This window comes from Sturnira hondurensis, unplaced genomic scaffold (assembly GCF_014824575.4).
Source record: "Sturnira hondurensis isolate 20B ecotype Veracruz unplaced genomic scaffold, ASM1482457v3 Scaffold0022215, whole genome shotgun sequence".
Lineage (NCBI taxonomy): Eukaryota > Metazoa > Chordata > Mammalia > Chiroptera > Phyllostomidae > Sturnira > Sturnira hondurensis.
Window position 1 is genome coordinate 1,546,550 of NW_028094846.1, and position 12,729 is coordinate 1,559,278.

Genomic DNA, 12,729 nt, shown 5'->3' on the forward strand with positions numbered 1-12,729 from the left:
GGGTTGGTTGCGTTGTGGAGGAAAAGACTCTGAGAAACTGCGGAATAACAATAACAGCAATAATAACGGTGTCCTTTGGTGGAGACCCATAGCCCCTCGTGGAAGCGGCCGCACAGCACTCTGTTATCTCGGACCTGCAGATGCCAGGACCCCGAACATCACCATGTTCGTAGTGGGGGGGGGGGGCCTGTCTGTGGATGCCACCTCTGCCTGTGTGACCGGACACGTCCCTTTGCCTCAAAGGACATTTTCTTGAACTCTGAAAGAGGCAGCTGACCAGGTGATGTCCAAGGTCATTCTTCCAGTGTCGTTCTCTCACAAACCACAGTGTTTTCCTTTTCCAAGGACACAAGAGGAGGCAGGTGCTCCAGAGCCATAAATAAAAGGGGGTCTGTGTGCTCCTCATCAGAATTAGGGCCTGGAGCTTCCCGCCCCATCAGGCCCACGCATGTCTCGAGGCCAGGTGGTCCCGGGGCAGGGTCCCTTGGTTGCACCATTGGTGGGCCCTGCCTCCCGCTCTGTGAAGAAGCAGCAGAGCAGTGCGTCTCTGTGGTCGCTGCCGCGGGTGGCCGGCCCGCTAGACCTCCGGGAGCGCTCAGCAAGTGAACTCGGCTGGATTCGACTGCGGGAAGTGTCAGTGTTGATTCCTGAAGGGGCCGCCTCCCGCCTTCTCAGAAGGAGCTCGCGTTCCTTGGCAAGCTTGATTTTGGATAAAACAATTGACCTCTTTCTTAGAAAAATTCAAGCGTTGTTTTTAAATTTGGTACATTTTTAAAACCTCTCCTTCACCTCTAGTTTTATCTGAATCGGAGGCATTTCTTTTCCACATTCCCGAAGGACGATGTTTCGATATCTAAATGCTGTCTCATCTGATAGAAAAGTACGGCAGAAGGCAGGAACACCTTGAGCCGGGAACGCCGAACCAGATGAGGAAATAAATGAGTAAGTGCTTTGTTCACCTGAAGGGCTGTCGAGAATCTGCGCGCTCAACAGCACCGGGTACACGAGCACCCGCGCAGCCTGGCCCTCGCAGCCCGTGAAGTCACAGAGAGCTGGCGGGGAGCACCCCGCTCCGTCCCCGGCCTCTCATAGCGGGGGTGGGGGGGGCACCACCCAGTGCAGTCGCTGTCCTGTTATTTTAAAGAGCCTGGCCATGGCCGTAACGAGAGGAACCGTGCCCCATCACGCTGCAGCCCACTGAAGGCACGCGCACTGTTGTAGACGTCCGTTGGCGTTTGCCGTTCTTCCACAGGCTTTGCCGACGGCTACACCGAAGGCACCTTTTCTCCCAAACTGTGCTGTGCAAAGGGCTTCTTCCCGGTGCACATGTTCTGCCCCGCAGCCGTCAGGCCCGTTAGCTCTTAGCCACACGTGGCTCTTGGGCACTCGGGACGCAGCTGGTGCGATGGAGAACAGGAATTCTCAAGTGGCCTGCGAGTCCAGTGACCTGAAACAGAAACAGCCACTCGTGGCTCGTGGCTGCTGTGTCGGGCGGGGTGAGTCAGATGCCCTGAGAGTCACTTAGTGGCCACCAGAGCTGGCACAGCGGTGTCACAGAGGTGACACGCAGTGAGGACAGCTGCCACGCTCGCACGGAGCCCAGAAAGCGCGCTGTCACGGCGCGTCTTTCCGTGTGAAAACAGAGCTGTTAGAAACTAACCTCGCCCGAGGAGTCGGCTCCGGTCAGCGCAATACGGCACTTGCAACGCTGAAGTAGGGCGGAGGGAGGGCTCAGGTGTAAACATGTGGATGCCTCCGTCCGTTCCAGTTCTGTCGGCGGTAACGGCTGACTCCGGCAGCCACTAATTCCTCGAACCCAGCACTTTCTCAAGCCCAGGCAGGCCTCCGTGTCAGGTTCCAGGTGACCGAAGCCTCAGTCAGCAGCCTCTGCGTGGCTCTCTGTCCCCTGACCCGCTGGTCTCCTCCAGGTCTGGCCCACACATCAGCGGCCCCAGTGGCCCCTGGGAGACCGAGGTGTGCAGTCTCGGGCCCTGCCCCCTGTGAAAACCAGCGTTTCCTGTGCCCACGCGCCCACTACTCCCAGCATGCGAGGCCCAGCAGGGCGTGCGGCCTCAGCTGCTCCGCGTGGCGGAGTCTTCACGTCACATTTCTCCAGCCACTTTATGCTGCGCCTTCCAAACGGGTGGGGAAGTAGGAAGAGTGTCCCAGTGAGACCAGGGCGCCCGCGGCCTCGTCCTGTGTCCATCCACATCTGCACCCTTCTGTCCGTCCGTCCGCCCATCTCGGTTTGCTTATCCATTTCGAAGTCGGTTGCAGACAGCAGCGCGCCGTCGCCCAAGTAACTGCTGCCAGCAGCGCGCGAACCGCTCGGAAGAGTGCGGTGTGTGTGCAGCTCCCTCCAACGTGAAGGTTTAGGCAGCTCAGCAGGGGTCACACGCTTGCATGTAGATTTACTGCCCTCACTGTCTCGTAGTTTTAAAAAGCAAACCAGCAGGGAGAGGACGAGAGGGCACAGCCCCCACAGGACAGTCTGTCCCCGTCTGGCCAGCTGCCCCACCCGGCCCACCCGAGGCTCCGCCTGCCTGCTGTCCGTCACCCCTCACTCTGCTCAAGTCCATTTTCAGTTGAAGAGGATGTTTATTCTACACATGTCTGGGCTCTGACTTGGTGTGTCTGTTCTTAAAGGGGCTTGTATCCCTTTTCCATCATAAAAACTTACGAAGTATATAGGACTGGAAGCAGATGCGTTTGCAAGTTGAGTCAGACGGCAGACCTCCCTCTTCATCATCCCCATCGCTCTCCGCTCGTCTCCTTTGCCCACCCCCCCTCCCCCGATGTACACAAGCTTCTTGTCAGCATCATCGACCTGTGCACAGGGCGTTCTCTGCGAGAGGACAGGGGCACTCTGCGGGGACCCCATAAGAGTGAGGGCTGTGCTGGGNCACATGTCTGGGCTCTGACTTGGTGTGTCTGCTCTTAAAGGGGCTTGTATCCCTTTTCCATCATAAAAACTTACGAAGTATATAGGACTGGAAGCAGATGCTGTTTGCAAGTTGGGTCAGACGGCAGACCTCCCTCTTCATCATCCCCATCGCTCTCCGCTCATCTCCTTTGCATCGCCCCCCCCCCCCCCCCCCCCCGTGACCCNCCCCCCCCCCCCCCCCGCCGCGTACACAGCTTCTTGTCAGCATCATCGACCTGTGCACAGGGCGTTCTCTGCGAGAGGACAGGGGCACTCTGCGGGGACCCCATAAGAGTGAGGGCTGTGCTGGGGGGTGGGTATGGGGAGGGGGCATCTGGAGGACAGCGGGTTGCATGCGTAGGGGCCCGGTTAACTGGAGGTCCCCACGTCCACCCTGCCTGTGCTAACTCATAACCCCACCTAGTGCCTGGTAGAGCCCAGCATCCACCCGTGTCTGCATCTGCTCTTTACGGACACGGAGACCGGGACTCGGGGAGCTGAGGTCGTCCCAGTGAGGCCGGGCATCCAGAGCCAGGATGCGGCCCCGTCCCTCCGCCCCCCAGATGGAGGCCCGCCCCTCCGGTCCACGCGCTTTGCGAAGGGGTGGGCAGACCGCCCAGGCAGAGGATTGGTTGTGTTCCTTCTGATCACCTTTTGGAGCTTGACTGGTCCGGAAAAGAATGATAAGAATTCAGGTTTGATTTCTGTTACGTATTCTTCCAGGGTGGCACGTGATGTTTAGGATGAGTTGGTTCTTTTATTAAAATTAAGTCTGAAAATCGTACAGAAGGCCCTGCCCTGGACCAGCCTGCTGGTCACTGCTGTCACACAGCAGGGCAGACATCGGGGCCCCGTGTCTTCGGGGAAACTTGTAGGAACCTGGACGTGAGACGTCGATCCTGTTTTAACCCCGGCAGCCAGTGGGAGAGCAGGATGCGTTTGCCTAGATCACACAGTTTGGAGAAACCCCGCGAGTGTGGTCTCTGCGGCCCAGAAGGAAGACTGAGAAGGGGCCACGTCGCCACACTGGCCAGGACCTCTGTCGGGACAGCCCTTCTGTCGGCACTGGGCCCGCGGCGACGCCTTTCCTGAGGTGCCCAGGGCAGCCAGAGGCCAGGAGAAACATGAGACGGATGAAATCAGATGAAGCAGAGAAAGTAGTGCCCAGAATTGAATGAAACACAGAGAAGTGGGGAGAAAGACTGTGCCACTGAACTGCAGCCCGCACAAGGGGCCAGGGCAGAGCGAGGCGCGAGGCGCACGGGCGGCAAAGCAAGCAAGGGCGCGTGGCTGAGACCCAGCAGCTACGGACACGCTGGCCGAGGGGACAAACCAGGCCGAGTGGCGATGAAATAAGCGAGCTTCGTAAAGCAGTAAATCAAAGAACAATTAAAAACAGTGTGGATAGGAAATTAACCAGCCAAAACGGCGTTTAATAATTATATTAATAACACCAACTTCTCTCTGTGCTAGGCAGTTTACATGCATTAACTTACGCGATTCAGGTTTATTGAAACAATTGGATGGTTTTAAATGTAAACAAAAAAGAGGCATTCAAACAGTCACAAACCTGAAGGTGGTGAGACGGACCGAGGGTGTCCCTTTCGCTCCTCGTCCAGTGCCCATGCTTCTGCTGTTGACGGTCCCCGAGCACCGGGCCCGGAGACTCCTGCCTGTGCCGGTGGCACTGGCCACGCTCCCCAGCCTGCCCGGCCGCGCCCTGTAAGCTCCCCCTGCCCTGGAGGCCTGAGTGGTGGAGCCCCAGTAGCTGCAGCCCAGGCCCTAGGCCTCTCGTGTCATGGGGCTCAACTCGGTGTCTTCTCGGGAAGCCCTCCCATGCCAGGTCCCCCAGACTGTGCCACACGGTCCCCAGGACACAGGGTCACAAAGGGGTGCTTTTCTGATTCTTTCCTCCACTTCCTCTCTAGGCCCCAGGTTTCTGAAGGCAAGGGTCCGGTTTTGCACCCAGTCTGCAGGGCGGGCCTGGTACACGGCGGTTGCTCTAACGCGTGCTCTGCGGAAGGGGCTGCTGGGACCCTGGTCAGGACGCCTGCCCGCCCCCCACCTCCCCTCCTCCTTCCTGGGCAGTGGGCAGACCTGTGGCTGGGTCGGCTGCTGCCCCCCGAGATTTCCACAGTTCTGTGTCTCCTGTTGTCCAGAGAGTCTCTCTCACAAAAGAATGGCCTTTTTCCTTTTTTATTTCCCTGTTTTTACAGCCTAAGAGCTGCCTTTGAACCCCGCCTTGCCTACACCTCATACCCTGTGACCTTAACCAGCTCCCTCCGGGGGTCTTTGTGGCACACAGGCAGAGGCCAGACCAGTTCTTCGTTGCCTGTCCCCCCGGGGCAGGTGGTGGCGCAGGGGCCTGGAGCTCCGCCCGCCGCCACTCGTTTGTCCACTCGCCGGGCAGGTGTTGGTGTTGGCCACAGGGAGTTAGGGCGGGGAGCAGAGACAGACCTGCCTATTCCCAGGCACCTCCGTCCTCATCTCAGCAAACGGCTTTGTTCAGCCTGCAACCTTTGGAAGGGAAAAACCGCTATCGAACACGCGTCACAGGTCAGCGTGTTTTGGGGAGGGTTCTAACTCCCTCCGCTGGGCAGGGCCCCTGACCTGAAGGGACCAGTGACCGACTTGGTCTCCTGCCCAGTCAGCTCCAGGGACTGGCCAAGGCATCTCGGACACAGTGATGGAGACCCACAGTATAGGTGGACGTACCGTTACGCACTTCGTGTGAGTGTTGTCTCTCCTCTTCATCTGGTTCCAGATCAACGTTCAACGTGGAACTTTCCAGAAAAGCAGGGAAAGCACACGGAGAACACATCTGCTCAGCAGCCATCTGGCGTGTGTGTGAGCGCGTGTTCGGTGTGGTGCAGAGACGCTCCAGTTATGTCGGACGTGTGGCTGCTCGTTTGACTGGAACTGTTACGGGTGTTTCCGTGCCGCTCACCAACCTTCTCGGCCGTGGCTCCGACACCTGCCCAGGGGGCCTGCCCGCCGCAGGGACAGTCTGTAATTCGCACTGTGAGCCGGCCTTTTCCTTCACTGCTGTTAGTAATACTGTGGCGAACGTCACAGCACAGATTAAGTGTATATTTTCTGTTACCTCCTTGAGTGCATTTCTGGAAATGGAGTGGGTGGATCAAAGGACGTGAACCGTGAACTCTTCTCCTGGACGCTTCTATTGAGTTGTCGTCCCCACCAGCAGTCCACGGCCCCCTGTCGCTCGCAAACTCGCTGCCGCAGCCAGGTGTTTCGTGTTTGCCGGTTGCCGAGTTAGGACATGGCGACACGCTTCCATGTGACTTTCATCTGGATCTCCGTGACTCCTGGGGGATGTCCATTTGCATTGGCCTCATAGATGTGTTCTTGAAATGTCCGTCGTCATCTTACTGCTCTCTAGAATTCTTACACAATAAGCCGATCACCCGGTGCCACACTTAGAAACAGTCGGAAAACAGAGCAAACTCTATTTCTGAGTGGTGGGGGCTCCTGTGGAGGGCGGCCCCCCACTCCCCTGATTATTCCTGCGGAGGGTTCTTTGGAGTGAGAGCCGGACCATGGCCGTAGGAATAGCAGAGGCGGGTGAGAGGGGTATGGGCCTTAGAGGAAAGAATCAGCTTGCGGTCAGCATGTAGAGCTCGCTTTCCGTTACGTCCAGTCCATGAAACAGCCAGGGCTGTAAAACTGAACCTAAGCGTTTTCTAGAAGAACCTACAGCCGACCGGAGTGTTCGCCACGCACCCGGTGTCGCCCTCGGTCTCGGGAGCAGTTAGCCGCGCCCGTGACTGGGGCAGGGCCAGGCAGGGAGAGACGGCTGCTCACACACGAGGTGTCCTCATACCTTCTTTGTCATCTGGGAGCGACACGTTCCTGGTCCTTGGGTTCTGATGTCACGTGACTCCCCGCCCCTCTCCTTCCGGCCCCTGAGCTCCCTGCGCAGCTGGGAGGTTGCCACTGCGCATGTCTCTGGGACAACGATCTAAAAGGGAAAAAATTAACATTTAAAAGTCAACCCACTGCACCCGTGGGAGAAACTTCCGAGCCCCGGGGCCATCCGCCACAGCCTGGAGGAGCCGAGGGGCGGTGCGGGTGCGTGCGGGATTTGAGGCACATCGGCGGTTTCCAGCCTTTGCCCTGGTCATGTCTGTAAACGGGATTCTCCACAGGAGGACCTCCGCCCCCCCCACCCCCCAGCAAACGAGGCGCCGTGGAGGTGGCCCTGTTCTGCACTCCAGCCCCCACTGTGTCCCCACCCCCACTGGCCTGACGGCCACACGCACTAAGTGGCACTGGTGCACGGGACGCTGCGCTCTCTGGTGACAGAGCAATTGGGGCTCTGAGAGGTTGGGCGCGTCAGGGGAGATGAGGGCTCTGAAAGTTCCTGTCGTGATCAGGGCCTGCGCATCCCACAAATAACAGTCTTTGAAATGAGAGGCTGCCAGCCGGGCCTTTGTGGCTCTGTCTCGGTGACGGCAGTAAATTGCTACTGATGTCCTCGGCGCACTTGAAGACGCCAGTCCCCGGGACATGGGGTTGGCTCGTGACTCCCCACAGCCTGTCACCGTGGGCCTGGCAGTCCGGGCGGGGCGCCATCTCCTGCACAGATAGGTGGGTCCGGGGTGTCCCCCACGAGGGTGTGCGCTCCGCAGACCCAGTCACATGGAGGGGGTGTGGTCTCGGCGTGGCCTGAGGGGACAGCGCCTTCCGGCAAAGTGAAGCTGAGTCGGGCCATTGGGGTAAAAGGGCTGCACGGGCTGTGTGGGGTCAGCGGCCAGGCTGCTCGTGGGCGGCCGAGACGTGCCCTGCACTCCAGCCGTCAGGCTGTGGAGGCGAATGGGACGGTCGTCCAGTCCAGCCGTGGGAGAGTGCATGCACACTCACTTTCTGGGTGCCGTGATGGCTTAGTGTGTGTCGCTCCAGGAGAAGACGATGGGAGCTGTGTGTTTGCACACGGGGTGCGTGGGGGCGTGCGTGGGCGTGCTGTGGGCTCTGTAGCTCTGAGTGCGGGCCTGTTCACTCGGACACACGCAGTTTCTGCACCTAGACACTCGTGTGCAGCTAAAGCCAGCCGAGCCGATCTTCCGTTACCTCTAGGAGTTAAATGGGGCAGATCTTCGATTTTAGCTTCCGGTGTGGTCGTGGAAGCTCCAGGGTCCCCGAGTCTGCGGGGCGTGGAGCGCCACGCGTCAGGGCCGTGTCTGCCCCGTGAACCCAAATGAGAAGGCGCGAGGCCCCACCTTGACCTGGCGGCTGCATCACTGTGTCCTGGCGTGGGAGTATTGTGTGTGGTGAGTCTTGGCCCTGAGGGGTGAGGGGCACGGCCTGTGTCCTGTGCATCGTGGGACCCCCGCTGCTCAGCAGCGGTGACCTGGGGACTTCCAGACTCTCTGCCTCGTCCTTGGGCCTTGGGGAGGCGGCCCCACGTCACGAGGGGGTGTGAGGCTTTGGGGCCTCAGCAGGCAGGACCTGATCCTTTTCTAGCCAATTTCTCTAAAAACGAAACAGTGATGTAAACGTTAATCATGGTTACTTGCTCTGAACAAGCGGTGAAACTCCGTGTGGCCTTGACACCTGCTTAGTGGGAGAAAGCCCACTCCCGGGACAGGAGACGTACCTGGCACCAGGCACTGCCTCTGCTCGCCCCCTCGGCTGTCCCCTGGGCTCTCGCAGCCTGGTGCAGGCGGTCAGTCTGGGTCGTGGAGCTCGCCGGCCTGAGACCACAGACCCCACAGCCAGCACCCCAAACGTTCCCTCATGTCTTCCCCGACCTTGACCCTCCGAGCCACTGACTAACATTGGGGTTGGGCCGGGCACTGTGGGGAGCGGCTTGTAGCCAGGGACGAGCCACCCACCGTGCTCATGGTCTGGTGGGCGGGGCAGGCGTGGGCCAGGACGCAGCCGGCGGCAGCGTAGGTGCCGGTCAAGCACAGGCAGAGGCCGGCTGCCGGGGGAGACGTTGCCGGGGGCACACGGGGCGAGGACTCGCTCACTCGAGGTTGAGAACAGCCCAGCGTTGGCGGGTGTCACTGGGCACGAGGTGTCTTCAGGGGATGGAGGAGCGTGAAGTGGTCCCTCCATTACGAGTCACCAGGTGGCTGAAGCAGGAAGCAAGGTCAGGGACACCGTGGGCCTGACAAGGACACTGGGCCTGGTCTGGAAGCTCCTAAACATTGAAGTAGGGTGGGGACAGAATTGGAATTCCACTTTGGGAAGATCCCAGCTTGAGCTGGGCCGGGCCGGGAGGGGCGGGGCCGGGCCTGGACCCGTCTGCCATTGTGGGGTTTCGCAGGAGGCGGGTCTGCGGCCTGTGTGGACGTTCCAGGGCGCCCTTCCATCTCAGAGGGCTTCTGCAAAGTTCACTGTGAATGTCGTCGGGAAAACGCGTGCATATCAGAGAACCTGGGGGAGGGGACGCCCCTGCAGCCCTCTGTCCTCCCCCCTGGCCAGCCCCACCGGCCAGGGCATGTTCCCCCAAGCCTCGCCCCGGGTCTGCGCCGTGGGCTGGCATCTGCCGTGTGTGGCCTGGCCCCTCTCGGTGCCAACGGCAGCGGCATTGTGGCACCCCGGTGTACTCCGGTTGCCGGTGAGAATTCCTAGTGCCGGGCTCGTGCGGGCTGTCACAGCGGGTGGTGAACTCTCTGCGTCAGCAGAGTGCACTGCAAGGTGCGCCGGGGGAAGCAGTGGAGGGCGGCGGTCTCAGCCCCCCGCTGCTCTGGGCGCAGAGCCGCTCCAGATGCGCCACCGGAGGGCCGGGCGGGCGGGCCCCACCGTGCGGTTGTGCTTCTCGGGAGGGCGGTGCTGCGCTGGGCTCTGTCCCCGACGCCCCCGCCCTGCAGGTGTGCTGGGCCTTATCCGTGGAGTAGCGCGTGGCAAAGCTTGGTCCCTGTCAGTCTGTCGGCCACGCACCAAACTCCTGTGTCAGGGCAGAGTAAACGGGCAATGCTGAGACCTTTGGTCCCCAGTACCCGTGCCTGCGTGTTGGAGGCCCGGGCTTTGATCCGGGAGGCTGCCATCCTGTGGCCTGTCCGTGGGGGGCCACGCGGGAGCACGCTAAGCCCACCGCTGCAGTCAGAGGGACCGGCCACCAACCACAGCCACCCAGGCACCTGTGGCACAGCACTCCCCTCAGTGCGGGTGGGGGTGGGGTTCCGCTTGCTCTAGTGGGAGATTGTCCACGGTCTTCGTCCCCGGGCCAGCCGCACAGGTAGTGCTGGCTCCTGGGTCCCTGACCCCCCTGGTTGTGGTCCAGGAGGCCCAGGCCGGAGGGCTCCTGTCTGAGTTCCTGCAGCCCCAGGACGGCTCCCACGAAGCCCCCGAGCCTCGTGGTCCACGCGGACACCACGGAGCTCCCTCTCTGACTGAGGGCTTCCTCCAGGGTGCCCGCGACTGTCCTTTTCACAGAATCCTGCCTGGTGGCACAGTGAGGGGAGCAGTGGGGACCTGAGAGCCAGGGGCTGTGGCCTGGATGTCCCTGTCATCCCGGTGTCCTCCTGTCCCAGACCGAGTCCAGGGTGCACCATGCCTCTCCCTTTAACCAGCACCCATCCTCTGCCTCGTGGCTTCATTCAGCACACTTACACCTGTGTGCCTGTCTGCTTGCCTGCCTATCCATCCAGCACACACACACACACACACACACACACACACACGCTGGCACACTTGCAGTGATGATTAGGACAGACAGAACGCTCACTGTGACCACCCCTGAGGGGCAGCGGTGGGCACCTGCGTTCTGCTAAATATCATGTTGCATATGCAATGGCGAATACCGCACTTGCCAATAACATCTCAGCCCATCTCAACTCTTAGAGTCACAAAAGATAAACCGCTTCACCCAGCAGGAGGCGCCGTCCAGCAGAGATGGGGCGGGGGAGGAGCCCGGGGTAAGGGCAATTACTCCTGGGGCCACCACGGAGGGGTTGACCTGCCCTGGAGTGAAAGCCCACTTTCTCCGGGGGGTGTCCGGGCACCTCGCGGGCAAGCCAACGGGAGAGAAAGCAGGTGGGTGAAGGTCCGCACCCACGTGCGCCCCTGGAGCCCTCTTTCTCTTGCCCTCTCAGGAAGGAGGCGCCACCGGGCACCGGGCAGCTGTCGTGGGAGCCAGGTCCTCCCAGTGGCAGTAGTCACACCCGCCCGTGCCCCCCAGTATTTCAGGGAGTGCAGCGGCGTACATTCCGTTGCCAGGGGCGTCGGACACCTGGCCTGCGCCTCCATCCGTGTTCGGGGCTGAGGGCTGTTCGCGCCAAAGGGACCCGGCCCGCTTGCCTCTCAGTGAGTCACAGGCGTGGACAGGCGTGCCACCAGGGCCCAGGGCCTAAGGTGGACCCTCTCAGAACACTGTGGTTGCCTGGATGCTCCTGGGTACAGAGGGTCAGGAGGACGGTCCACAGACAGGGGTCGAGCTCCCGCCCCATCTCACGGCCTCCTGGGATGTCCCCACTGTGGCCATCCAAGGGCCTGGGCACTGTCATCCTGTTCTCCCCAGTCACCTCTGTTCAAGCTCTCCTCCAGGGGGCCTCTTCCAGGAAGGCCCTCCTGATGCCCCACAAAGAACGGGTCTTGCCTTCATGGAGCCTTCCCACAGCCAGGTTATAGCGTGATTAGGCCCTGCCCTGAGTCGTAGCTGGCCCTGTGCCTTATGTCCCCTCCCGAGGACATGAGCGGTGTCCCCTCCATCATCCTGTGACAGGGACTCGGAGCGGGTGCCTGTGACCCCGTGGCCGAGGGGCACCTGAGCTGGAAAAGACCTTGGGAAGCAGTTGGGGGCCTTTCTGTTTTTCTCGGGGGGACCCGAGGCCACGGCGGTGTGAGCTGGCGTCCCCACTGGGGCTCAGGCCCCTGCCCTCAGGCCATCGTCACACCCACCCCCCACCGGGCATGAGCGGCCCTCAGTGGACGAGGGCTGGAGGGACCCTGTGTGCAGAGCTGCAGGGTGGGCGCCACCCACCACGGGAACAGCTCACTGACAGGCGGCCCGTGGGCACGCCTGGCAGCAGGCCCCCAGCTGTTGCTGTCCTCTGGCGCATGTACTGCCGGCCGCTCACTGGGCACTGACATCCCTCTCTCTTCCCTCCCAGGCTAACGGAGGCTGGCAGGATGCAACCACCCCCTCCTCAGTGACGTCCCCCACAGAAGGCCCTGGCAGCGTTCACTCCGACACCTCCAACTGACCTCCCCGCACGCGCGTCCCGGCCGAGCCTGCGCCCGCCGGCAGGGCCGAGGGAGGGCGCCTCCCCCACCGGAGCGGTCAGCCTGGAGGTGGAAGCAACCAGCAGACACTCGCGCCTCCGCCCCTCCCCCCGGGGAGCGCTGCTTCAGCCCCTCTGGACACTCTTTATACTCTGTCCCTTTTTTCTGGGTAGAAACCGCCCCTCCCCTCCTCCAGCTGCCAGCATCCATCACCTCCCTGCCCTTGCTCTCTGTCCTCGGCCCCTGGGTCCCTGCCCCTACACGTCACTGAAGGATATTTTCAACAATTAGAGGAATTTAAAGAGGAAAATGCAAAGAAAATAATAAAAGTGTTTGTACGTTTCCATGCTGGTGGTCTGAGGAGCCACGTTCGCCCCACCGAGCCCTCTGTCCCAGGAAGCCTCCGATGCGGTCACCGTCACTGGTCTCGCAGGAACTGGCCACACCGCCCCGCCCAGCGGGCCTCCCCCGCGCCCAGCTCTGCCCTTCTCCCAGCCCCGTCGTCTCTGGGGACTGCCACAGCCGCCTCCCCAAGGCTCCCGCTGCCCGGGTGCAGCTCCACCAGGCTGATTCCAGGCCGGAGGCCAGCGGCAGGACAGGGCTCCAGACCAGAAGGG

General features: G+C 61.1%; 1 protein-coding gene across 2 annotated transcripts in view; it reads left to right on the forward strand.

The window, feature by feature from the left end:
- Positions 1-12,416, forward strand: part of PBX1 (PBX homeobox 1) — a 207,518-nt gene extending 195,102 nt beyond the window's left edge. Inside the window, exon 9 of one of the 2 annotated variants that reach the window (XM_037035161.1) lies at positions 12,001-12,416. In XM_037035161.1, the coding sequence (XP_036891056.1) occupies positions 12,001-12,093 (93 nt within the window). In that variant the 3' untranslated portion in view covers positions 12,094-12,416. The remainder of the gene's footprint in view (positions 1-12,000) is intronic. The other variant, XM_037035162.1, reaches the window with a different exon arrangement.
- Positions 12,417-12,729: the final 313 nt, after the last annotated feature.